Source organism: Sparus aurata, chromosome 1 (assembly GCF_900880675.1).
Source record: "Sparus aurata chromosome 1, fSpaAur1.1, whole genome shotgun sequence".
Lineage (NCBI taxonomy): Eukaryota > Metazoa > Chordata > Actinopteri > Spariformes > Sparidae > Sparus > Sparus aurata.
Genome location: NC_044187.1, coordinates 1739848 through 1766968, shown reverse-complemented (window position 1 = coordinate 1766968; position 27121 = coordinate 1739848). Strand labels below are relative to the sequence as shown.

Genomic DNA, 27121 nt, shown 5'->3' with positions numbered 1-27121 from the left:
AGCAGCTGATCCTCCATCAACAAACCCAGATGTAACAAAATAAAAGACTTCCGGGTGGACGAGCTGAGGAGGATGCTGGGATATTTTTAGGATGACGATGATGAGGATGAGGATGTCGGGAAGGAGGAGCTCTGCTGTGACGTCACAGTCTGTTCTCGCTCCGCAGTGCTGCTGTTTGACCTGATCAACCACCGGAAGCTGCTGGAAAGCTTTTTACTTTCACACCTCTGCTGCCTTCTTCCTCCTCCTCGTCTTCCTCCTCTTCCTCTTCCTCTTCCTCCCTCTATCTCTCCCTCTTTGTCTCCATGCGGGACTCTCTCCCGCACCGACGCAAACACCGGGCCTTCCTGTAGCCGCCGCCCCGGCCTCCCTCTGCCTCCGGCCGGCGGAGCCTCCCAGCCGAGCCCCGCTGAGGTGGCCTGGTTCCCGGGGAGAGATGCTGTAGAGCAGCCGGCGGAGGAGATGCGTGTTCCGGACTGAAGCGAGCAGGAAGATGTCCGGCAGGATGCCTCTAACCCCGGTGAGCGAGAGGGAGTCCGACCAGGTAGAGAGGCTCCGATTATCGATTATTGATGACTGACTGTGTGACTCATGGAGCTGATTTCACTCCGATCAACGTGCACGAGCTTTATTATCCAGGCTGTTCCATTAGTTCACTAGATGTTTACTTTACTAATTATTTCATCCAAGTTACTGTGTTTGTCTTTTATTTTGAAAGGAGTTAAAATAGTTAAAGGAGCAGTCTGTAGTTTAAAGGTTCAGTCTGTAGATTAAAGGTTCAGTCTGTAGTTTAAAGGAGCAGTCTGTAGTTTAAAGGAGCAGTCTGTAGTTTAAAGGAGCAGTCTGTAGATTAAAGGAGCAGTCTGTAGATTAAAGGAGCAGTCTGTAGATTAAAGGTTCAGTCTGTAGTTTAAAGGAGCAGTCTGTAGATTAATGGTTCAGTCTGTAGTTTAAAGGAGCAGTCTGTAGTTTAAAGGAGCAGTCTGTAGATTAAAGGTTCAGCCTGTAGTTTAAAGGAGCAGTCTGTAGATTAAAGGTTCAGTCTGTAGATTAAAGGAGCAGTCTGTAGATTAAAGAAGCAATCTGTAGATTAATTGGGTTGGTGTTATAACCTCATTAATATTGTAAAGATTAAAATATAATCAAATATAAATATAAAACGTATGTGTTTGAATTCTTTCTGCAGAACTTGACAGCGCCCCTTTTTAAATGAATATTTAACAAAAGATAAGTCGACTCAGAAGAAAACTCAAACATCTACATGTGTTTATACTGTAAACTGTCAGGACAAAATCAGAGTCACTGTTTTATTAATCACATTGTTCATTAATAAATAATTTTTAATAACTGCTACTTTGACTCTGATACAGCAGTAATCTGTAACTAGTAACTGAAGTTGGGTGTTTGGTCGGTCTGTGTTCAGTTTGTTTCGGATCACACCAGATCTGCTGAACAGATTTCCACTCGGCCCAGAGCAGACCGCATTACCTGCTGGTGCTGATCCAGATAGAAAGATGGACCCGGACTTTTCCCTGAACATTTGAGATACAGAATTTAATCTACAGTTTGAATAATTTCTCAGACAAGATCAACAGTAATGATTAGAAGAGCTCTGAATCTGAACCTGAACCTGATCAGAACTGGACTGGTGGATCGGTGGCTCTGACTCAGGTGTAGGAACCCTGCTAGTTGTCGAGACAGTTCAGAACCAGTCAGAACATCAGAACCTGCTTCACACACGAGCCTGTGCAGTGTAACTCGTGTGTTCGCGTCCTCAGTCTGAATCTTTGACCCGTCCGGCGTTCAGCAGCTCCGCCGGCTCCTGCAGTCTGGATACTATTGATTGTTTCCCAGAATACACTGCAGCTGGTCGTATCAGGAGATGTGTTTAACTCTCAGTCGTCACATTTAAAGACACGGCGCCCCCCCGCCCCCCTCTGTGACCTCTGTGACCTTTGACCCTGTCACTGTGTCGTGTGCAGTCCATCACACTGAGACTGTGGAGCACATGAAGAAGAATCAGTGTGAAATCAGCTTCTGGAGGCTTCCTCCGTCACCACGGCAACGCACAGGATCACTATGGGATTCCAGCACCACCCCCTGAACTCTGACCTCCGACCCCCTGCTGTGTGTGTGTGTGTGTGTTGGGGGTTGGGTGGCAGGATAATGATCCTCCTGACTCATCCTGGTTAGCATCCAGGCTAATTGATGCTAGTTTTAATGACGAGCGGTCGTCTTTGTTGTCAAACACAGAATCGGTCCTGAAGTTCACCTGTTGTGTCGCATCGCAGCGTGTAATCATACATGTTTATGATATTATCCATCTGTTTTCAGAACGTTGGGCCCAAACAGAACAAAGAAAACCATGTTTCTGATGTTGTTTCTGAAGAACCCGTCCTGTCTGTCCGGTGTTTGCAGGACAGGATGATGAAGGTGACTGATTGTACAGAGTCCTTACAGGTGTAGCTGGCTAATGATTCATCACGGCATGACGTGGACGTGAGTGTCAGGTGATCTGTTGTGGAGAGTTTGTAGAGTTCTAGTGGTTCTTGTTGTCGTTGTTGTTCAGATCTCTGTGGTCTCTTGTCTAGAGTCTCTAAATCAGCCGGTCAAAGAAAGATAAGTTTTTTTAGTTCTTCCCTTCACGAATGAAATCTGAACCGATAGAAATCCGTCTCTGTGGTGTCGCTGGGCTCTGCTGGACCAACAGACCGGAGGAGGACGTCTGCAGCTGCTGGAGTCTGTAAACTGAACCATAAATAAAAAGCAGTTCCTGTTTTAAACTGCCGCTGCGTTCTTCCTCAGGAGGAACTGCTCACATTCAGACGGCAGGAAACAAAGTGTCTGTTCGTCTGTGATCACGTCTGCTGCATGTGCTGATCGCTTCAGCTACAACGATTTCATTTTGATCTGTGGATTCAACTCTGACTCACAGATTTGTGCCGTCTGAACAGAAGAAAGAAATGGGTTGTGCCTGGAGTCTCATGTCTGACCTGAATATGATCTCCTGTAACTGACTGTTGTTGTTGTTCAGTCGGTGTTGGGTGTCAGCAGCGGTGCGTTGTGATGTCACAGTGTAACAGTAGAGGTGTTCTGTCGACTCCTCCGGCCCGTTCAGACGCTGTCAGACTGGTTTCCATCAGCTCCGGTTCCTCTGACAGCCGCCGGTCAGCAGCACATCGTACACCAACGCCAGAGTTTCAGCTGATCTGTGAGCTGTGGAGAAGGATCTGACCGACATCCAGGTGTAAATCTGCCTGAGGTGTGATGATGAGATGAGCGGTTGTGCTTGAACAGAATCTAAGCTTCCATCTGATGTAAATGATGAGAGTTCATGTTGGGTTCAGGCTTTTGAGAACAACTGAAAGTCACCATAATTCAACGAGGTGCAGAAAGACGACCAGAGAGGTTAGCGTAGCTGCTGCTGTAGCATCAGTGTCAGAGTGAGAAACAACACAAACAACACTGGAGACTCTGTTTGAAACAGGCAGGCGCCTTCAGAACGTACCTGGCAGGTCATTGGATGAACCGTCTGTCATGGACTTAGAAATCAAATCAGATCCATTTTATTTATATAGCCCAAAATCACAATCACATTGCCTCAGTGGGCTTTACAATCTGTGCAGTGAACAACATCCTCTGTCCTTAGACCTTCGATTCGAGTGAAGAAAAACTTCACATGTTGATGGAAAAAAACAAACTTTTAGCAAGGTAAAAAAAACAATGGAAGAAACCTCAGGAAGAGCCACAGAGCCACTTACTTCAACCAATCAGATGAACAGCAGCACACAGCAGTTAGTGAGTGAAAACACAGCCTTCAGTGTGGCTCTTTGCTCTAGTTCTGACAGAACTGATGCTAGCAGCTGCGCTAACCTCCTGATGAGCCGCCATTGTTGTTTTCAAAAAACGTTGAACAGTGAAACCACGTGTGTAGCTGCAGGCAATGATCCAGGAGAAGATGTTAAACATGCTCCTGATTCTGGCGAGTGTAGATTGAGTTTATTGGGGTTTACGAACAGTTTAATAATGCCAAACCACAAAGGAAACACAAAAAAACTAATCCATATCCTCCAAAAACAGTCCTCAGCTGTTCTCCCTGAGCAGTGAAGAACAGTGTCATCTGTTGGAAGATGATCTTTATCTGAGTCCTTCCATGTGACGAGGACTCAAACCATTTAGTTACTCCTGCGTCCTGAGTCTTGTTCAGTTCCCTCTGAAGCAGACATGCAGCTCAGTGTGGCTGAAGATCACCCAAGTGTTCATTATGAATCTGTTTCTGTCTCTTTCAGCCAAAGACTTCAGACGGCCTCCCCGAGCCTCCAGTTCCACCCACCAAATCATCGAGCCGCCACAGTCTGCCGCCATGTCGCAGCTCCGTGGCCTCCGTCACCGACGAACAGCCGCACGTCGGCAACTACCGCCTGCTGAAAACTATCGGCAAGGGCAACTTCGCCAAAGTCAAACTGGCCCGACACACACTGACCGGCCGAGAGGTGAGAACACCACACAGAGTCCAGTCTCAAACACAAGCAGGTGACTTTAACAGGTGGATTAGAGGTACAGATGCAGAGTGAGGTGACTGAGACGGCTCACAAACGCTCTGTGACTCCTGAAGTCATAGAAACACAGCGTCACCTCGAGGAAACAAAAAATGAGTTGTTTTCAGACACTTTCCAGGAATATCGTCAATGACATGAGAGCAAGACGCTGCTAACAGATGCTGCTAACAGTCGCTGCTAACAGTCGCTGCTAACAGTCGCTGCTGACAGACGCTGCTAACAGTCGCTGCTAACAGTCGCTGCTAACAGGTGCTGCTAACAGTCGCTGCTAACAGTCGCTGCTATCAGTCGCTGCTGACAGTCGCTGCTAACAGGTGCTGCTAACAGTCGCTGCTAACAGTCGCTGCTATCAGTCGCTGCTAACAGTCGCTGCTGACAGTCTCTGCTAACAGATGCTGCTATCAGTCGCTGCTAACAGTCGCTGCTGACAGCCTCTGCTAACAGACGCTGCTAACAGTCGCTGATGTTGATGGAGCTCCTCTGCTTTACTGGAGTCACACTATTAAACACACAGTATTAAAATAATATCCGTCCCGTCGTGAGATTTAATCTCTTCACGTGTGACTCTGATTATTAAAATATTTACTCAGTCTTGTTTGGAGCAAAGTCAAGAAGCATCACACATCCTGAGCCTCTGTCATCTCAGGCGGGTCAAATCTGCTGCAAACGTTACGACCGGCAGCTTCAGGATGAATTATTGATACTGCGTACGTCAGCAGCTTAGAGAGGGAGAGAGTGTGTGTGTGTGTGTGTGTGTGTGTGTGTGTGTGTGTGTGTGTGTGTGTGTGTGTGTGTGTGTGTGTGTGTGTGTGTGTGTGTGTGTGTGTGTGTGTGTGTGAGACGATTTCCACTTATTTTAAGATTAATTTCCTGAGAGGAGCCGTCCAATCAGCAGCCCTGTGTCTCTGGACGGTGGAGGAAGTTTCCAACTCAACATGTTTGTGCTCCGTTTTAAACTCATTGATCATCTTTAAATCAGTTTCTGGACTCCAGCCTGAGTCAAACCTTCATCCTGCTGACTCAGTGTTTTCCTGTAAAACACTCTTCAATCGCTCTTTGTTTCGATCCGTAAAGTGCTTAAAAATCTGCACATGCAATAGACAGACAGATGTTTAATGACAGATTGCTGTAATAATATTAGTTAGATAAAGGTGATTAAAAGTGTCTGAGCAGCACACACATGTCTCAGTCACGTGCTTACAGCTGGTCGACCTCCAGATATTAGAATAATTATCTGACGTTGCCTCCTGATACAAACGTCCTCCAACAGACGAGCAGTAGAAACCTGATCTGAATTTCATGACATCATCGGGATGTTTCTGTGTCGTCCCCTCCTGCAGGTCGCCATCAAGATCATCGATAAGACTCAGCTGAACCCCACCAGTCTGCAGAAGGTACGCTGCCTGTCTGTCTGTCTGTCTGCCTGTCTGACCTCCATGTGCATCACTGTGATGCAAATGACACAGTAGATATAACATCACGGATAGCTACAATATCACAAGACTCCATTAACAAATGTGTTGATTTTAAGAGTTGTTGAGTTAAAACAAACTTCATAACATTGTGAAACTGAGTCTGTGACAGATTCTAAATCCTTGTCTCGTTCTTGTAAATTCAGCATCAAATATAAAACATGAGGCCAACTTTCATCCTCAACATCACCAGACTCCATTAACAAATCAGCCAATTTTAGAAGTTGTTGAGCAGCATATCACTTTATAAACATTATGCAACTATATCTATGACAGATTCTAAATCCGTGTCACCTTCTTGTAAATTCAGCATTAAATTTAATAAATGAAGCCAACTTTCATCCACAACTTCACCAGACTCCATTAACAAATGTAGTGATTTTTAAGAGTCGTAGAGTTAAAACAAACTTTCTAACATAGTGAAACTGTGTGTGTGACAGATTGTAAGTCATTGTGTCCTTGTTGTAAATTCAGCATTAAATCTTTCAGCTGAAGTTGTTTGTCTCCTTGTAAAAAGTGTCAGTTTGTGGCAGCATGTCTGTACCAGCCTGTCTGCTTCTGTGTCTAAAGTGCTAAAGTCTTACCTGCCAACATTGATCAGCTGTTTGAACACACTGTTTACACTGATTTCACCATTTACACTCCATTTATGAAAGAAGAAACATGTTATTGATCTAAACATGTCACATGTTACAAACACACTAAACAGTAACAATATAGGCTCCTTCTTTGTCCCCGTGGAGAAAGTCCCCAGACTCCCTTAACAAATGTGTCAGTTTAGTGAGTTGTTGAGTTGGAGACACTTTATAAACTCTGTGAAACTCTGTCTCTGACTCATTCTGCATTATTTGGACCTTGTTGTTCATTCAGCAAATGTTCTACATGAACTTCTTTCTGACTTTGAGTAGAAACATGGAGTCTGTTTGTCTCAGTGATGGACGGGTTTGTTTCTATGGCTATGTCACTCTTGATTGACGTTCCCGCAGAACAATTAGGGACGGACTCCATCGGGTCCGAGAGGTTCTGATGCGACTCTTTTCATCATGTCAGTGTTTATGTGACGTCTAAGAAAATATCTTTCTCTGCAGCTCTTCAGGGAGGTCAGCGTGATGAAGATCCTCAACCACCCAAACATCGGTGAGTCTGCAGCCCCTCTTCCTCCTCTTCTTGCTCCTCCTCCTCTTCCTCCTCCTCTTCTTGCTCCTCTTCTTCCTCTTCCTCCCCCTCCTCCTCTTCTTCCTCTTCCTCCCCCTCCTCCTCTTCTTCCTCTTCCTCCTCCTCCTCCTCCTCCTCCAGTAGAGCTCAGTATGTGTCTGCTGCTGTTTTTCAGTGAAGCTGTTTGAGGTGATTGAGACGGACAAAACTCTGTACCTGGTGATGGAGTACGCCAGCGGAGGTAAGGGCAGCTCACCTGTCTGTCTGTCAGCAGGTCACATGAGCAGTGATGTCATTCAGAGACTTTATTCTCCAGCTGAGGTGTGACACATCTGCTCACCTGTCCGTCTGTATGTCTGTCTGTGTCTTCAGGTGAAGTCTTTGATTACCTGGTTGCTCACGGACGAATGAAGGAGAAGGAGGCCAGAGCAAAGTTTCGCCAGGTGAGATTATTTCATGTCTGCGTGCCTCTCAGGGCCTCAGTATCCCAGAATCCTCTGTGTGTCCTCGTCCGTGGTCTTGTGGTGCGTTCAGGGGCTCTCTGTCCACTCGTTAATCAGAGGTTTTTGAGACGCTCGCTGGTTTGACAGTGGAGACACACCCTGTCCACCAGCAGCTGCAGCATGACCTCATCATGCTCGTCATCATCACTGTCATGATAACTGTTTCTTCTTCTTCCTCTTCTTCTTCTTCTTCTTCCTCTCCTCCTCCTCCTCCATCAGATTGTCTCAGCTGTGGAGTATTGTCATCAGAAGAGGATTGTGCACAGAGACCTCAAGGTACACACACACACACACACACACACACACACACACACACACACACACACCATTAATGTGTCTTATGTTGTGTATTTCTTTTATATTTTTACTTTCATACAGACAAACACTGAGTGTGTTCTTACAGATGTATCAGATACTTGTACTCCTCCCTTCAGACAGCACTGCAGTATTATTTAAAGCACAACACTGACTGTTACAGTGAATGTGTACTTTTGTACTTCCTGCCTCGTGATCTTGAGGTTAATTATTTACTTTCTCTACATATTTCTGTCTCCGTCGTGCCGTCTGAGGATCAGTGATGACTGAATGTCTGCTGCTGTGTGACTGCTGAGGTCTGTTTGTTCAGTGAATAAAGTGTTGTGAATATAAACGTGTGTCTCAGGCCGAGAACCTTCTGCTGGACGCCGACATGAACATTAAGATTGCCGACTTCGGCTTCAGTAACGAGTTCACGCTGGGCAGTAAGCTGGACACGTTCTGCGGATCTCCTCCGTACGCTGCTCCTGAACTCTTCCAGGTGCGCCTTTGGCTCCGCCCACCACACCTGCACGACAACCACACACACTGTGTTTCAGTCCAACCGTCCAGAACCTCATCAGAACCTCCGACTGGTTTCAACATGTAACAATATTCTGGATCTGACAAGTTTAAACTGTGTTCAACTGTTAAAAGGGAGGAAGTGACATCATATTCAAACACAACTTTATTGATTCAGCTGGAAGTGCAACTCCATAATAATGCACTAATGTACACGTTATAGAATACGTTATATTTATAATGTTTCTATATACTTTCTTCTTCATCTTCTCCTCCTCCTCCTCCAGGACAGTGAAGTGTGTTGTTGTTATAAACCAGTGGGCTGCTGGGTAATGTAGTTCTGTAACCCTGCAGGGGAAGAAGTACGACGGGCCGGAGGTGGACGTCTGGAGTCTGGGAGTGATTCTGTACACGCTGGTCAGCGGCTCGCTGCCCTTCGATGGACAGAACCTGAAGGTACCGTTATAGAAAGCTACGTCACTACAGCTAGCTTAGCATCAGCCTGCAGTTAGCTTGTTTTATTGTCTTTTTCAGAGATCCTTTATTGATTTGTTTGTGAAGAGGGTTCACTCTGGACAGATTTAAAAAACACACTTAATTTCTGTCTCTGTTGTTTATTTGTGCTGAATATTATCTGAAGTAGTCAGAAAGAAGGCAGGATAAAGTCCAGCTGTTGTTATAAAAGAATATTTTTTGAAGAAGAAGAGTTTGAAAACACACATCTGTTTCATTAGACAGGTGTGCAGGGGAGGGACGAGCAGATCAGGTGAACAGTTTGTTCAAAGAGACGCCATGTTAAATGTGGAATGTCTGTAACTCTGCACACAATCACAATCATCCAATGAGATCTAGATTAATAACAAACAGCAGCTTCCTACCTGAGTGAGCGTACCTTGGCCACATGGAGCTAAAGAAGCAAAACATCTGAAGGTCCCAAAGGAAAAGTGGAAGAAAGCAACAAAAAGTTGAATATGTTCAATGAATTTTCATATTTGGTTCGTATTCTGCTATTAGTCTGACAACAGCAGAGCCGTCAGTGCTGGACAAATCAATGATCTGTGCAGTTTGAGAACTGTGACAAACCTAACGATGAGCTGTTGGAGGTAGAGAAGCTGCATGACTCAGCGACACAGAACAAATCTCATCATCTCACAGCTTGTGATGTACGTTTGTCATGTGATGTTCCAACCCTGAGTGTGATGTCAGAGGAAAATGGCCGCCATGTAAATATGGTCTGTGGTGTCTGGTCTGCTCAGCAGCTAATGCTAACACCAACAACAGCAGTAACAGGGACACACCTGACATGCTAACGTGTGTGTGTGTGTGTGTGTGTGTGTGTGTGTGTGTGTGTGTGTGTAGGAGCTGAGGGAGCGCGTCCTCAGAGGAAAGTACCGGATTCCGTTCTACATGTCGACCGACTGTGAGAACCTGCTAAAGAAGCTGCTGGTCCTGAACCCGGGGAAACGAGGCAGTCTGCAGGTAAATCCAACCTATCATCGTCATGATGTCACGCTGATCTGAGTTTTATTGGCCAGGATTGTTGTGTGAACTGTTCCTTTAATCTCAGCCGTCTGTGTGTTTCTCAGCAAATCATGAAGGATCGATGGATGAACGTCGGCTACGAGGAGAAGGAGCTGAAATCGTACAACGAGCCAGAACAAGACTTTAACGACCTCAAACGCATCGGTGAGACACACACACACACACACACATTTGATTAAGCTGTGGTGATGTGGACATGCTTTATATTTTCTATATTTTTCACAATATTTCTTGGTATTTGTTTATTTACTAGTTATCGTTGTAGACTTGCAGTTCATGCTTTTTAACTCTCTTTACGTCTTCCTCCTCTGTTTATAGTATTATATATTATTAGTGATATTTATTAACATGACAAGTTAAATTCCTCTCATGTCATAGTAAACAGTAAACCTGAATCTCAGGATTTACATTTACATGTAGTACATGTATCAGACGCTTTTGTCCAACAGCCTCGGAGAGTTGGCTAGTGTTAACATGTTGATATTAGCATTTAGCTCAAAGCACTATATTTACGAGTGCTAGTCTTGATCCTGTGTTTTTCTGACCAATCAGAGCTGATGGGGACGATGGGCTTCCCTCAGGAGGAAGTGATGAAAGCACTCGAGGGTCAGAAATACAACGAGGTGACGGCGATATACCTGCTGCTGGGGAGGAAAGCTGCTGAGGTTTGTTCTCTCACATCAACTCTTCAGTCAAATCTCTGTCTCCTCCAGGATTCAGACGGACATCAGATTCACGTCTGTCTCCAGGACATGTTTAGCCTAGCTTAGTACGAAGACTGGAACTGGGGGGGAACTGCTAGCCTAGCTCCATCAAAACCCTGTCCGTCCTGACTGTAACTGATCCAGTCTCCTACCCACAATCCCCTGCTCTGTGTCTCCTCCAGTTTGAGGGCAGTGGGTCTTTGTCCAGCAGTAACCTGCTTCAAAGGTCGCGACCCACCAGCGACCTCAACGGCTCCAGTCAGTCACCCGCCCACTCTCGCAACGTATCGACCAATCAGAAGCAGCGGCGGTTCAGCGACCATGGTGAGTTTCTGTCAAGGAGAGTGTTGTTCTGTGTGTGAACACCACGGCCAACAACACACTGTGTGTATTCAGGTGGAGAAATCTGAACACACCAACAGGAAACATTCATACGCAGTCTTTTAATCAGATTTATAAAAACCTCACATACGTCTTTTCCTTACGCATATCCATCATCCTGAAATTGTACACGTGCATCAGACCATCCCCACAATTTATTATAAATGTGGTTTATGGTATAGTTTTGATGATGATGAGCTTCATCATCCTGGGCCAGAACATCAGTATGGCCCCTGAAAACTCGCTCTGGCCTGAGTTGTGCTTTGGTAAAATCCTCTAGCAATGCCAAAGCTGCTATCATATGATGAGAGCAATAACACACAGCTACAGCTCTTATATAGAGCTGGTTGAAGGATAACAGGTCACAGCTGAAGGTAGTCTTACTCCAGTAACACAGGAAATAATCTTTATTTACAAAAAGATCATTCTCATTATAATTATCACGATTCACAAACATGTTTACAGCAGACAGTAAAAAACAAGGGGAACAACTCGCTCATCACTGTGTGATCATAGTGAAGGTTTTTAAACTATACATGTGATCCTGACAGTAGACTGTCACAACATCACACTCATCAGACTGATGGACTGCTGCGTGCTACACCTGGTGTTAAAGTTGTGTATGCACATCCTGCCTCTGTGGAGTTTTATACATCTTCAGCTGTGTGTACTTGGTCTCTTTACATTAGACTAATATCTGGATAACGTCTTCGTACGCTCTCTGTCTTGTGTCTCAGTGGCGCCCTCCATCCCCCCGCCTGTCTCCTACACCAAGCGTGGTCATGCCAACAGCGTGGAGAGCGACAGGAAGGAAGAGCCGGCCTCACCCGTGGGGGCTCCAGACCGCAGGAGGTCAGCGACAGCCTCAGGGGTGAGAGGATCCAGATTGTGGTCTAAAGCAGGTCCTGGTGCAGACACTAGTTTAAACCAGGGTCAAGGTCAAACATGATTCATCTGCTCACTGACAGACAGGTTCAGGTTCCTTTATTTGTACCTGTTAATAGATTTGGTTTGCAGTAGAAGACGCGTTATTTAAATTTTAATTGTAACTGCAGTGCCTTTATTACATCAGCAGATTCAACTGTGAATCTTTGTCAGGTTATAAACATTTTCCAGGAGAGAAAAGCTCCTCAAGTCGTTGTTGCCAATTAATTGTGTCACCTTAATTTAAACATTTTATTTGTCATTAAATAAATGTCTTAAAGCTTTTTAATATCTTCAGATATGTGTGTGAATGAAAATGTACCCCTCAATTTTCTCGCACTGGTTTATCCAGATTAAAGTGTGAATCCACCTGTACAAAGACCCAGAATACAGAAAGTTACATCTACTCTGTTAAAGATTAAATGCTTCCTATGACCATGACCTTTACTCACACTTTATAACAACACTGAGAAATGACAAACATAAGAAAACATGACGAATGTTTTAGTGGGTCCACTGAACAACTTCACTGAAGACCAGACTGACAGCAGCTTCACTCCTCTCTCTGCGCCCACACAGGGGGCGTTCATGGAAAGGTTTGTGCGTAGGTCACCTGAGCTTCTGGCAGCGCTCTGAGCCCAACATGCTGCCCTGAAGCTCCATACATAAAACACTGATGTTCCATGACATTATGTCTCAGTAACAAAAGTCTGGATGTTAGTCCAGCTCCGAGAATGAATCCTTTACATTTCAACGTCTCCATGATTGTTCCTCTTGCGCTCCCATCAGGACAAACTGTACATGTTGTATCTGTAATGACCACTGCAGCCTCTGGGGGGCGCTGACAACCCTTCATCCTGTCTGTTGACTGTGTGTGTGTTACAGAGCATAACTCGGAGGAACACGTATGTTAACGACAGGATGAGTACTGATCGCCACTCAGTTGCTGTTACCAATGGGAAGGACAGCAGGTGAGAGGAATTCTGGGAGTTTTCATTGATAACATTCTGTTAGTCACCAGGTTAGTAACTAATCTGTGTGTGGTTCAGTCTACCTGAGGTACCTGCAGCATCCCCCTCCCCATCGCCGGGGGCAACCATCTCCTCCACACGCCCGCGTCATGTCAAGTCCATGTCTGCGTCGGGACATCCCATGAAGTCCTGCCTGCCCCCGATTGACGACAACGTAGAGTATCAGAGGTGAGTCAAGAGAACCTTCTGTCCTCGCAGTTGTGAAACATTTTATCTAGTTAACTCCACCCTCCCCTCCCCCTCAGCTCCCCCCAGCAGCCTCCGTCATCACCCTCAGCCTTCAGCATCACCAGCAGCAGCACCACGCCGGACCGTACCCGCTTCCCTCGTGGATCCTCCAGCCGCTCCACCTTCCACGGCGCTCAGCTTAGAGACCGACGTCCTGCCACCTACAACGGCCCACCGGCCTCGCCCAGCCTGTCGCAGCACACCACCTCATCGCTGGCCTCGCCCCGCCGCGGCACCTCCACCTCCCTCATCGGCAAGATCACTTCCAAGTTTGTGCGCAGGTTGGTGGAAAGTGTTGTGTTCACAATGTAGCAAACTTACATTGTAAAAGCTCAGTAGCAGTTTCTCTTTCAGAGACAGAACAGCTGTAACGGGGGCAGACAGATATCTCAATCCTGGACCAACTCAACCAAAACATCTGAATAGAGACAAATAAGAAAATCTGTTTTGAGTCATTTGGGTGAACTGGCCCTTTAACACAGTGTTCCTAAATAGTCAAAGATGCTTTGACTATGAATATGTACATGTAAATATGTACAGTCATGTTGATGAGCTGGTTAACACATGGCGGTTTGTTGGCTTTCGTTCCTCCAGGAGTTTGTCAGGTGAGCCCAAAGAGGAGTGCCGGGACTCCAAGCCTCGCTCTCTGCGCTTCACCTGGAGCATGAAGACCACCTCGTCCATGGAGCCGGGGGACATGATGAAGGAGATCCGGAGGGTTCTGGACGCCAACAACTGTGACTACGAGCAGCGCGAGCGCTACTCACTGTTCTGCGTGCACGGCGACGCCCGGCAGGACAGTCTGGTCCAGTGGGAGATGGAGGTGTGCAAGCTGCCCCGCCTCTCACTAAATGGCGTGCGGTTCAAAAGGATCTCTGGCACGTCCATCGCCTTCAAAAACATCGCCTCCAAAGTCGCCAACGAGCTCAGGCTGTGAACGACTTCCTGTTATTATCATTGAAAACTCTGTGGAGAATAACTCTGCTCCTCCTCTTCACAGAAGGATGCCCCTACAGGTGATGGTGGCGATCTTGTGTTCAGCACTACTCCTCGCTAACTGCTGTATGACTCTAAGAAATTACACCTTATTATACTTACCACACTTACTATTTAATGTTATCACTAAATGTTTGCCAGTGAAACCAAATATAAAGCAGCTGACAGCAGATATTCAGCAGGTTGAGGCTCAGAACAAACGCAGAGTGCCGTCGCTCCGTTTGTTTGTTAGAATGAATCCAGATGTCACTACCTGCTGGAGGGAGGCTTCATGCTGTTCTCACTGTTCACATGCACTCCAGATTTTTCTGAAACCTTGAACATCTACAAAAGCTGAGAACGGCCGTGTTTGCTTTGTTTGTCATCTCATTATCTCGAGGAAACAATTTTTCGACATGTTTAATTGTGTTGAACTTTAATGGAGGGAAAGTTCTGATCTGAATGATCTGATCAGAAAGTTATCACTAACAGAAAGACACACTGCAATTTCTGCCTTGACTGAAGTACAGATCAGTAATGATCTGACAGTTCATCTGATCTTAAATCAGTGTCATTGTCAAAAAGCCATCTATGCACGCTGGCATGGCACTGCTGGTTTCTGACTTACAAAATAAGAAATGAAAGGAAACAACCGTTTGTATTGCTGTGATAACATGTTGAATATCTCGAGATATTGAAACTTGTTTCCTGGAGGTAATGAAATGCATAACTCGTGATCTCAAGATATCGGGCATAAAAGAGTTGCAGTCATGGCTGTCCTCAGATTCAGTCAACATGTAGAAACGTGGTCAACTTTATCAGGTCAAAGGGACGACAGCTGATTGGACATTGTTGGACGGACTGAGCAGTCTGCATGTGAAAGCCTCTGTGAGCAGCAGTGTGTCGGGGTTCTGGAGTTCTGATGTCACTGCAGTGCACGTGAACATATTCTCCAATGTTTCTGTTTAACCTGGTCGCGAACACTAATCTGGTCTCTGGAGTGCAAGTAAACAGTCAGTGAAACGTTACCTCGGCTCTACCTGTGCAGCTCCCACACTACAGCACCAGAACAGATCTGAACAGAATCAGAACTGTTGACTATGGGTTAACAGTTTGAGTCCAACACAGCAGCTGGAGCTCTGGTTATGTCTGATTTCCTGGATTATGAGCTGTGGTTCTTCTCCGGTAAACACTCCGACCTCCTTGCTCACCGTCTCTGTCAAGCTAGCTGGCTAATTCTTGTCTGTTTTGTGGTGTGATTTAACAGTAAACTCATCGAACCCCTGAATGCGTCGACTGTCGGTTTGCAGACAACAATGGCGGCTCCTCCAGACGTTAGCATAGCCGCGATAGCATCAGTCCTCTTCTCATTAAAGAGATGTTTTTGCTCTATAAAAGTTTGATCTACCATCTGGCTCCACTCGCCTACTGGTGATCTGATTGGTTGAAATCAGCCTGTGAGTCTAGCGACGCGTTACCAGATGGTTCTGTGTAATCTGGTGCTTCAGATTATCAGTTTGTTGCCTCTACCTCGTTTGTTAGAGAGCCTGCCAGTCACTTGTTCGTGTCGATAAAACAGACCGGCTGTCACATTTGTGCGTCTGAGCACACCGTATGAGGTGTTCATCAGAATCACAACAGGTTCCAGTGAGGTTCCTCCCTGGTTCATGTTAGCGTAGCATCATTCTACCTCCGGTTAAGGCGAAGAGTTAAAACAACCTGTAAACGTTTTTGTGCCCTGAATCCCGGATGTCCTCCAGCCAGTCGCACTGCTGCCTCTCTGATGGTGACGACTGCACTCACAGCAGATACCAAGTTTTCCTCTCAGCTTTAGTTTTGATGATGAGTGTTGCACAGTCTACAGTCGAGGTAATGAGTCATGAAATGTGCTCAGCAGTCAGGTAGTGAACATCCTCTCTGTTGACGCCTGCGACCTCTGACCTCCTGAAGCAGTGCGCCCTTTCACTCCCCGCTGACTGATGTTAATATTATTGCAATAATTCCGGAGCTCTTGGTACTAATGTGCAAACTCAACAACCGTCAGGTGGTTCAAACACAAACTGTAAAGCTCCTTAAATCTTTTTACACATTTACAGCTGACAGAACAGAATGTGTTTTTGTTATTTTAGCTGACTTATTGTTGCTGTATAAAACGATACCTGTCCAGGTGAATATGTGCAGGTACAGTATTGATTAGTCGTGGTTTGTGTACAAAGTCTTTTTATTTGGTCCACATTGTCTTCTTTCTCTTTTTGTTTTCCACCACTAAAAATGTTCTTTTTTATTAAGGCTTTTAGCAGTGAGATAAAACCAGGAACACACAACTGAGAGGTGCAACTGCAATTTCAGGCTTTGGATTCACAAAAAAACAGAAAACCACCAGACTGATCCTTCAAGGGACGATTCCAGCGGATATTCAGTTTCATTCGTTGATGTTGGAATTGTCCTTTAAGCCTGTTCATTGCTGTTTGCTGGTCAATTAACTAAATTCTGTATCTATTGCACCACTTAATGCCTTCTGAATGTACTGCTGTATTTCTGATGCATCCACTTGCACCAGAGGAAATCAGCAGTTTGATGTTTTTCTTTTTTTTCTCAGTTTTATCTGTATATGTTGAGTTTCTTCTCACCACCCACTGATCAGAAGCATCTTTGACGACGCTGAAAAGACACAATGAACGTCTTTGTGACGTCCTGACACGGTTCAACATGAAAGATTTTATGATGTAATGTTAAACGTCTTTTCACCTTCAGTCACAGACGGCTAAAGAACTTCTTGTGGTTTGAAATTAAAGTTTTTATGACGCCAAATTCAACTAAAAACTACAGCAAAGGATTCAAACCCTGAACCTCGACCTCAGGAGCTGCGTGAACTTTACCAGGAGAGTTATTTATCAGATGTATTAAATATCATGTTTGGTTCATCCAACCTTGACACATAAGTCTACCTGACCAAACATAATATTTAATAAGATAATAAGCCTGTAGCTTTCTGCTGTCATATAAACTCAATTTTTAACCACAACAAGTTATTTAGACGTCTGTGACTGAAGTTGAAAAGACGTCTAACATTACAGTATAAAACCTTTCATATTAAACCCTGTAAGGACGTCATGTGGTCGTCAGTACTGAATGATGAAAACATGTAAAAAGAACGTTCATGGCTCTCCGGTGGACGTCGTTTCGTCGTCACTGAAGATGTTGAATAGAAGTCTTGCAGATGTTTCTGCTCAGTGGGTAATCTCTGGCTGCACATCAACAGAGACATTGACCAGCTCTACTTGTCTCTGTAGTGTCGAGGTCCTGAGGGTTCAATGTGCAATGGTTCTCCATCATTACTGAAACTTGAGAACACTTTGTACTGTATGTTGTAGCACTTAAAACCAGGAAGGGAACAACCAATGCAAATCCTGCATCCTCGTCTGACGGGGACGAGACAGGTGAGGATGTCTGAACATGGCGATGCCTTCAAGTCACGTGGGAAAGACTGTAAATCTGAGCCTCTTACTTGAAAATAGCCTTCACCTCAGCTTTCAGATAGTGATGTGTTCCAGGTGACCGACTGATTCGTCAGGCTCGTCATTAACAGGAGAGTAGCAGAAGTCCAGTGTAGCCATGATGGATTTAAATAAAAACCACACAAATTAAACCTTTTTCAGCATTTGTTGTCATTTTGAGATCACAGATCTGATTCTGGCAGCGATGGGCAATCTATCTACACGTATCTATAAATTCAGATTCTAATTTTAGAGCAGGCACAAACAATTTACAAACCCGTGCTGATCCAAACATGATATATACAACAGTGGACGATGAACAGAACTATAGAACACTTGACGTGACTTCAAAACCTGTTGGTTATGTGAAAAAATAAAATGTTATATAACTGATTTAGCTAAATAACTTGAAAACACTGTTTATTGGCATGATTTCAATGCATCTGCTGCACTAATGGTAACCGTAAGAGGGGAAAAAACATCATTTTAGACTAACTGTTCATGTCGACCTAGCTGTAACTCAGTCACATGATGGAGGCCTTCATATGATAATAATAACAATAAGAATAGTAATGTATTGTCTGTGCACATGTATAAGCTACAGCCATAGAAAAAATGATCAAATAAACACAAATATAAACTTGAGATCATAGAAAATATTAATATATTAATTTTATAGATAGTGTTGAGTTGTATTAGACGTCTCTGTGTGTTAGAGATATTAGACTGTTGTAATATATCTAATGTGTGATTAGTGAAAAGAAGGTCCACAGAGACTGGACTCAACAAAGTTCTGTTGTTGGACCTGCTAATGAAGTGGGTTTCCAGTTAATGTTGTACATAATAATCAATACAGTCAGCAATAATGGCAGGTTGCATTAACAGCGGATTCATGGTGCGTTCAAGTGCAAGTTGGAAGTCAGAATTTCCGTTTCGTTTCGCCAGATTTGAGTGTAAAAGCGTTAACGGGTGTTTAGTGATGACAAGTTTGTGAACTTCACATTAATTACTGCAGCTGATTTAAAGTGAAAGTCTCGCCAAAAAGCAACCAAGGCTTTTTTTGTGAATGTATATGAGTCATACCTTCGTGTAAAAGCATAATTACGACGAAAGAGGCACTTTTAAGATTTAACGTAGTTTTGTTTTCGGGCAAGCTAATTTTCAATGGAGTGCCTCTTTCATCGGAATGATGCTTTTACACGAAGGTTTGACTCATATACAAAATACACATTAACAAATAAAGCCTATGTTGCAGTTAAGGGCAGAACATGAACTTGACACCTGTATTTACTATTTATAAAGAGGTCTACAGTAATAGTTCATCCTGCTGTGACGTCATCTGTGTTTATGTCGGTCCACTCGGACCCTGCTAGAGTTTCTGACATGGAAGACGCTCCTCCCTGTCAGAAGTCGTGTTTTCCCGAGTTTCGAGTGCAATGAAACGCACCACAGGTCTCCAGGACGACCGATTACGTTCTATGGTGGCATGTGATTGGGTGAACGGAGGAAGACGCGCATCACGCGCACATCTTAATATTTCCAACGTCAACTGGCAGACAGGAGGAGGCGGGAAACAGAAACTTCTGCCTGCAGCTCACAACCTTTATCTCACTGACAGGTTGTGTTCTCTGGAGACAACATGGCGCCTCCACAAACTGCATCAGTGTGAGTAACTAAACTGACCAGCCGCTAAGATCTTAATGAAACCTGACGTCACCAGCCTTCTTACTGTGGAAGATAATGTCAACTGATGTTAGGCAGCCGCGTTAGCTAGCTAGCAAGCTAACCCTGTGGCTTCTGTCAGTGCGGCTGCTGGCAGGAGTCAAAATAGAATAGGTGGATGTTTTAAAACATTAAAACTGATTTGAATGTCAGTCTCTAGAAACCCAGGGAAAATTTAACCATACTTTATTTTTGTTAGCAGGAAACGTGCGTCCTCAGGTGTTATAGTCAGGAATGAGAGGGAGGCATGCAGCGGTGTACCCTAGAAATCAGTTACTCAAAGTCTGTGAGTTTGTTCAATGTGTCTTCAGTTAAATGTGTGAAATAAGGTGTGTTGTTACGACAGGTTGAACATATTTACACATTTTGTTCTACCAGTTAAAACACATTAAATATCCCACAATTTAATTATTGAGCTCCTCCATGTGTTAAAACCAGTTAGCGTTTGCTAACAAGTGTCTGAATGAGACAGCAGTCTGGTTACTAGCAGGAGTAGCAATAGAGCGGGTGGATATATCAACCATAAATCACACATGTAAATTAAAGACTTCAGCAATTTTTTTAATCAGTTTTAATTACAGTTTGAAAGCTTTATTAGAGAAAAACATGTAATCATAAAATCACAATATAATCAAACTGTATATCAAGAAATTACCATTTTGAATAATCTACTTCTGAGTACTTTAAAGATACAGGATGAAGAAATTTAAAAGAGTTTGACTGAATGTTTTAGTCCAGTAACTCTTAACAGCTGTTGGCAGCTGTACTCACGCACATTAAGTTAAAAAAAATGGTTTATAGAAGGAACTATTGATTCCTTTTTACTCAAGAATATTTCAGTGCCAGTGATCTACTTTTTACTTCGCACGACCATTACATGATGACAGAAGACGACAGTTACATGATGTCATGCTTGCTGTGACACTGAGATCTCCACTTTTAAAAACGCCTCTTGCAGCCTCTCCAAGCACAATGAAGTAAGTTGCATGACTTGTAGAATACGTAGTGAGCTAGCTAACATTATGATCATGACTCATCTTATAGCTAGAAGTCTGTGTGGCTTTAGATTGATTTGCTATAGAAAGCAGTTAACTGTTGTGCAATTTACATTAACATTTAGAATATTAAAGTTGACTTGTACTATGAGTAAGTTGTTACTTTTTGCTTTTATCTGATTAGGCTCCTCATAGTAATTGTACTTTAACTTTTAAATTATTTGGGGTTGGGAGTAGTTGGACTTTAAGTTGAATATAGATTTTCAGTACTCCACCCACCTCTGGTGTTCGTATTCAGGTAGTAAAAACATACCAGACAGACATTTTCCCCAATTTAACAGTGGGTTTAATGCTTCTATCTGATTGGTCAGTCCATCAGCCAAACATCATCCAGATCTATTTCTGTGTAGGAACAAGCTCATCGATGTCTCGGCCGTCCTTCAGCCTCTTCTCCATGGCGATGAGCAGTTTAACCCCGTCTACCACCAGCTGGGTCAGACCAACCTCACTCACGCCGAAGGTCGCCATGTTGCTCACATGGTACAGCGCCGGGTACTCTGGGAAGTGAGAAAGGCAAGTACAGTTGTATTTATACATATATTGTATTCACAGCCCATTATCTCAAATCACAAATTAGCCTCCAGGGCCTTCACAGTCACTTTTGTACAAAAGAACACTTAAAACAATGACAGATAAAGAGCGACACTAAGTTTACAGTAACCAGAAATCAGACAGATGGAAATAAGCACCAATAAAAGAAAAAACAAAGCAAATGGTTTCATGGTTCAAAAAGCAGCAGAGACTCTTCAAAGAGTAAAGACTCTGACCTGCAGTTGTATGGACACAGCTCAGCAGGTTACCTCTGTAACACCAGGTCTGCCCTCCATACCTGTTTTGTCCATGCGGATCCTCAGTCTCTTCAGGATGTCCTGGAGGCGTTTGTGTTGGGGGAGGTGTTGCAGTCTGAGGTGGACTCTGATCCTCAGACCCGTCCCCACGTCAGCCGGAGAGCTCGTCACCCACCCCAGCTGCTGCTTCCAGATGAACGGGTGTCTGAGCTCTCTGTAGAAGTCCTCCAGCTGCAGACACAGAGTGGATGGTCACGGTTGGTTTTAGCATCTGTTCTGAGCTATCCGAGAGAAAGTGGACAGCTTTAAGCTCGTCAGTTCACACCTGGCAGTGAGTGACTTCTTGTGATCGTATCTCATCCCCACACCATACAAATACACACCTACATCACTGGAACAACGTTTTTTTATACAAAGAAGGAAAGAATGTTTGCTGAATTAACAAGAAAGCCCAAATAGTCAATAGAGTCTGAATGTGGTTTGAGTGATCGGATCTCACATGTGTCCCCACCTGTACTTGGCGCTGTCCACCTGTGATCGGATCACTCAGGATGAATGGTGATGTCAAATGTGAACAGGGCCAGAGAGAGGAACAAACACTTGAAGACTTGAAGCCCCTGAAGCTCAAAGACCATCAGACTGCAGGAACTTTATCAAGAACTTAGATACTCTGGAGGATTCGATACATTTGAGAACACCAACAGCCACAGATAAGAGAAGGAGGAAGGATTTTCAACACAAACCCTGAAAACAATTTACCTGTTGATATTAATCTGAACTTAAGCAAACAATTTTGTAATGGAGTCGTAGATTTTTTTGTGAACGTTAACAATGTCACATTTTACAGCTTTATATCGACATAATTTGTCACATTTACTGTGATAATGATTCATTTAATGTTTATATTTGAATGCACAATATTCCTGTGTTGGTTTGTCCTGATTAATTACAGACTTGACTGTTGCTTGTAATAGGAGAACATTAGATTTTTGAGTTGATAATGTTTGAAATGTAGTATGTGTGATCTGGCTTGACATCTGGAGGACATGAGCAGATGTGAAATTCCACCTTTCTAATAACAAGTTTTGTAAGTTATCACCTGTAGACAAGCTCTTATCAGAGGTAGAGAAGTGATGTGAACAGGTGCAGATAAAAACCTGTAGAGATTTGTTGCTAAACATTTTACAGGTGAGAATATATGAACTTGTACTGAGTGTGATTTTAATAAAAAATCAAAATAATCACTGACCTTCTGCAGGTTGATGCAGATGCATTTAAAGGCCTCTGCGATGTTGGCATCGTCTCTTGTGGATACAAGTCTGAGGTGGTCCTCCATGTTGACCCAGACCACCAGGCTGCCATCTTTACTCACCCTGAAACAAGGAGTCATGGGAGAAATGATCACGTATAATCTCTTTTAAACACCACAAGCTGAAAGTATCTAGCAGTTTTCAGTTACTGCTAGGGTTTTCCCTGCCATTATACGGCTTAGGCGCAGCGCCCAAGCATTTTTGCCTCCCGCCTAAGCAGGGTTCTCCCCAGACGGTGGAACAGCGGCTCTACGCCGCTATACCGCTAGGTCAGCTCCGCTATACTCTGCGCGTGACGGTGACGAGCGTGCGTCCGTCCGTCCGTCCGTTCGTCCATCCCCCGGTTGACGGCTAGGAGCTCCCGGCTGACGGCGATGAGCGTCCGTCCGTCTGTCCGTGTCTCTCCCCCCCCCCGCCGCCCCCCCCCCCCGGACTGACGTTGACGAGCGTTCGAACTGCTCTGAGCTGCTCCGACGCCTGATCTCTTCTCTAGTCAGACATGTTACCGGGACAAAAAAGACCTGTGAAGAAACCATGCTGTTACGGACTCACCAGACCGCCCTGGAGTCGGGCCAGTCCCGGGCCACGCCGATTCGTAGCTGAGAGGAAGACGGAGGGTTCAGGTTCAGCTCCCTCTTCTGCTCCGGGTTCAACTCCTCCAGTAAGAACAGTTGACCCGGCAGCTCGTCATCGTTTAGCCGCTGCAGAGCTGAGAGCAGAGAGGAGATACAGAAACTGGTTAACTGACCCCTGCTCCCTTTTTATTTACTGAATTACTGCCTCATCAGAACCACACCAGCTTTGAACAACTCATTTGCATGGATGCCAACTGACTAACAGTTATTTTTATGAGAAAGTCTGTCGGATTTGGACAAAACTCAGTGAACTCTGACTGTTCTGCATCCATGTTGCTGTGTTTTATCAGAGAAATCAGAGGCTGGGCCTGCCTGAACCTGCAGTGTTGGTTATATTTACAATCACACCATGTTAGCATAAATACTGATGTGCAGTACCTCTCCTGGCCAGTGAGAGGAGGTGTCTGCGCTCTCCTCGGCTGCAGTGTGTCGGGAAGCAGAAGTCATCAACACCTCGAACAACACTCGCCTCACAGCGAACAGCATATAACTTGTCCAGGTCACCTCCCCCCTGCACACACACACATCAGTGTTTATGAGGGAGGAAGGGTTGTCAAAAGTATCGAAACTCAAAAAAGTATCGATACTAAAATGTTGTATTCGGATACTATACTCATTTTCAAAAGTATCGATATCAAGGAAGCCAAGTAAGGAACACTTAAGTTAATTTAGTTTTTATCAGGCTTGCCTAATATTTAGATGTGCACAGCATACAACCTCAAAATATTGTTCTAATTGTTATTGTTTATTTTATTTATTTATTTTTTCGCACTACCTCAGACCTGAAACTTGTTATCATAGTTGCAGTTTCTTTTTGCACAACTGTTTTTTATTATAAATATTGAACGTGTGGTTCTGTTAATTGTTACATGTTGTAACAGAGGTTATTTTTGCATTTTTCTTGTTAATAAAAATATTTCTTTGAAATTTTGGGGTCTTTTTTTTTTTATCCTTGTGGTATTGAAAATGGTATCGAGTATCGAATATTTCCCTGAGTATCGGTATCGAGTTGAAAATTTTAGTATCGTGACAACCTTAGAGGGAGGTGAGAACGGCTACAACGGTCATGTGTTTTGAGGTGTTGCTCTGTGATCTGTGACTGTAGACCTGACAAGCTCAATACCGGGTTGAACACAGTGATTAAGTGAGGCTGCAGTCTCAACCTCATCAGAAACAGACTGAAGAATGTACGAGCACATTCAACATTGGGCATCTGGATGCATGTACGTCTCCAAATGTGTTTATAGTTGGTGTGTACCCTTCACAGGTTATTGTGGATGGTCTTCATGGACCAGGGCTATTAACGTATCATGGCCACGCTGAAATGGAAAGAACCTATAATTTGGGATAAACTGATTATCTGTCTGCGCATTTTTGATTTTGTTGTACATTTGTTGTGACACTACAGTGAACAGTTTCTGGGCTTTATAATTGAAATAATGACTCTGTAATCAAATCAAGTCAACATGAGTGAACACCCAGTGGTCTAACTACCTTCAGGTTGTCGTAGTTGAAGTCGCTCTCTGGCGTCTGGCTGGTGATCTTGTGTTCATGATGCGCCTCAATAACTCGGTCGAAGAAGTCGCAGAACAGGATGTAAGACTGGGCATCGCCCGCGACACAGCCAACAGATACAGGACCGGACCTATCACCTTCATACACAAACATTACAGGTTGATAGATACAGTTACAACCCTCCCTAACCTTAGGGAAAAAGCAGCCGTAAGATGAACTGCAGGTTGAAGCTCCAGAAAAAGAAACAAGTGACAGCTGAAATCTTCACAAAGTTTTATGCACCAGCTACCATAATCTCACATTTCTGGTAGTGTTTAACTTTGTTTACATAATGGTTGCTTTACTACCAAAATGTGAAACAGAATGAGATGACAGCAGGTTTGTTAATAAAGAGAATAACACACAACAACTGACCCGAGAAACAAAATGAAAATGAAGGTTTTTTCGTAATTTTCAACTATTTGAATCAATCTGTAATTTCTGATGTCAAACTAAATGATGAATGCTCCATGAATGTCCATCAGTTTCTTTCTGATTTCAATCATACTGTATTTCTCTGACAGCCAGCCAAACAATGACATCGTGCTGACATCACCTGGTTCCTCGAGGCCCGGGCGGATGACGTCATCAAAGATGACTCCGCTGTGGGTGCAGCGGTGGAACTGTCGGCGGTACATGGCTGGTGTGAGGATTCGTCCCATCCAGGTAGAGTTCCTGCACAGGTCAGGAAACTCCTCGTCAGGAGAACCTCTCTTCAGGTGGAACTGGGACATGGGGTCAGGAGGAACCAAACTCTGAACACACAGGGAGAGGTCGTAGAAGAGACAGGTAAGGCTTCAGTCTGAAGTATGGACCTACATCTGTTTTGATTCTTATTATAAAATCTCATGGAGTTTGTTGGGCAGAGTTGGACAATGCAGGATCCCTTAGCTCGAGAAAAATCTAGTTTTCTAGAAAAGATTAGAGATACTTTGGACTGTTTAGCAATTAAGCTTCACTTTTGACTATGAAGGAAACAGTAACTCAGACTTTTCATGCTGGATCATAATAATTACCTCCAAAATTGGCCGGTACCTCATCTCCTTCGGAAAAACAACTGGAGCTGCAACAACAGAGAAATGTGCCAAACACAATACACAGTTTTATTGGCTTGTTTTAGAATCTGGAAAGATGTAAAACAGATTAATTAGATTTCACTCTTTGATTGGATGGACGAGTCAAACCTTGAAAGATGAAGACAAAAAAATGTAGAAACGTATTTAGATGGAAATTGTGATGAATACATGGAAGAAACAAAACAATAATCACCTGGAAAACTTTGTTTTCTAGCAGTGAAAACTGGTCGTTCCCTCCTGGGGAATTATATAAATATATACAATATCTGCCTTCAACTTTCATCCTACACATCTGATCATACCTATGTACCGTATGGATTAAACACTGATGATTCATATTCATGTTCATTAGATTAAACTACATAATAGAAAGATTCTCCGTGTCAAAACTTGTACAGAATTTCAGAATCAGAAGAAAACAACAGTGAATACACTGATCTTACTGCACAGAACACTCAGTCGTGTACACTTCATCACTGTTTCTGTTTAAAACAAACCACTAATCACACAGACGAGTTAGTTTACTGAGTGAAAAACACAGAGGCATGCCATGAAAACACTCACGTTTGACCTTCCACATGTCGTCAGTGTGATGGCAGACCGCCGTCAGCACAACAAAAGGTCTAAGAATAGTCATGGTGGTCCTGAGCAGCTCATCCTGCCACCCGCAGGAGTCCAGTTACAGTCCAAACAACGATAGCCTTTTTATAACTGCACACAGAACAGCCCTGCCATCTGTGCTGCTGTGGATGTACATGGTCTCATCCATCAGGAGAGGAAGTCCGACATGTACTAACTCTCTACTATATATAGTGGCAATACAGGTTCGTTACAGGGTTGTTTGAATGCAAAGAACTACATCAAAACACTGAAAGTAAAAAAACAAACTACATAGACAGAAAACTCAACCACACACAGAAAACTCAACCACACACAGAAAACACAACCATACACAGAAAACACAACCACACACAGAAAACACAACCATACACAGAAAACACAACCACACACAGAAAACACAACCATACACAGAAAACACAACCACACACAGAAAACATAACCACACACAGAAAACATAACCACACACAGGAAACATAACCACACACAGGAAACATAACCACACACAGAAAACATAACCACATACAGGAAAAAAAAATAAAATTTCCCTCCGCAGACGCACGTCCTTAAATTAGG

General features: G+C 43.9%; 3 protein-coding genes across 5 annotated transcripts in view; 2 read left to right on the top strand and 1 right to left on the bottom strand.

The window, feature by feature from the left end:
- LOC115573677 (NACHT, LRR and PYD domains-containing protein 3-like) overlaps positions 1-27121 on the top strand; it is a 249496-nt gene that overhangs the window by 151205 nt on the left and 71170 nt on the right. Inside the window, exon 1 of one of the 2 annotated variants that reach the window (XM_030404667.1) lies at positions 25556-25640. The exons of the other annotated variant lie outside the window; for it this stretch is intronic. The gene's annotated coding sequence lies outside the window, so the exon portion shown is untranslated. Of the gene's footprint in view, positions 1-25555; positions 25641-27121 lie in introns of those variants that run through there. 2 annotated transcript variants of the gene reach the window in all.
- LOC115575772 (serine/threonine-protein kinase MARK1-like) lies at positions 84-17948 on the top strand. Of its 2 annotated transcripts, none has more exons than XM_030408107.1 (18): positions 84-544; positions 4290-4493; positions 5900-5953; positions 7120-7168; positions 7362-7427; positions 7559-7629; positions 7909-7965; positions 8351-8485; positions 8860-8961; positions 9865-9984; positions 10092-10191; positions 10600-10712; positions 10934-11075; positions 11870-12003; positions 12942-13027; positions 13106-13255; positions 13333-13596; positions 13910-17948. In XM_030408107.1, exons 1-18 carry the CDS (start codon positions 494-496, stop codon positions 14250-14252), a joined length of 2241 nt encoding a protein of 746 aa, XP_030263967.1. In that variant the 5' UTR covers positions 84-493; the 3' UTR covers positions 14253-17948. The 2 variants fall into 2 exon arrangements, with proteins under 2 accessions (XP_030263967.1, XP_030264047.1); XM_030408187.1 differs by having other exon boundaries at positions 86-520.
- Positions 20198-26579, bottom strand: LOC115578419 (creatine kinase M-type-like). Its single transcript, XM_030411381.1, has 9 exons — positions 26492-26579; positions 25868-25914; positions 25408-25606; positions 24792-24949; positions 23676-23808; positions 23215-23371; positions 22602-22725; positions 21394-21583; positions 20198-21061 (listed from the first exon to the last, which is right to left on the bottom strand). The coding sequence occupies exons 1-9, from the start codon at positions 26562-26564 to the stop codon at positions 20901-20903; spliced, it is 1242 nt and encodes a 413-aa protein (XP_030267241.1). The 5' UTR covers positions 26565-26579; the 3' UTR covers positions 20198-20900.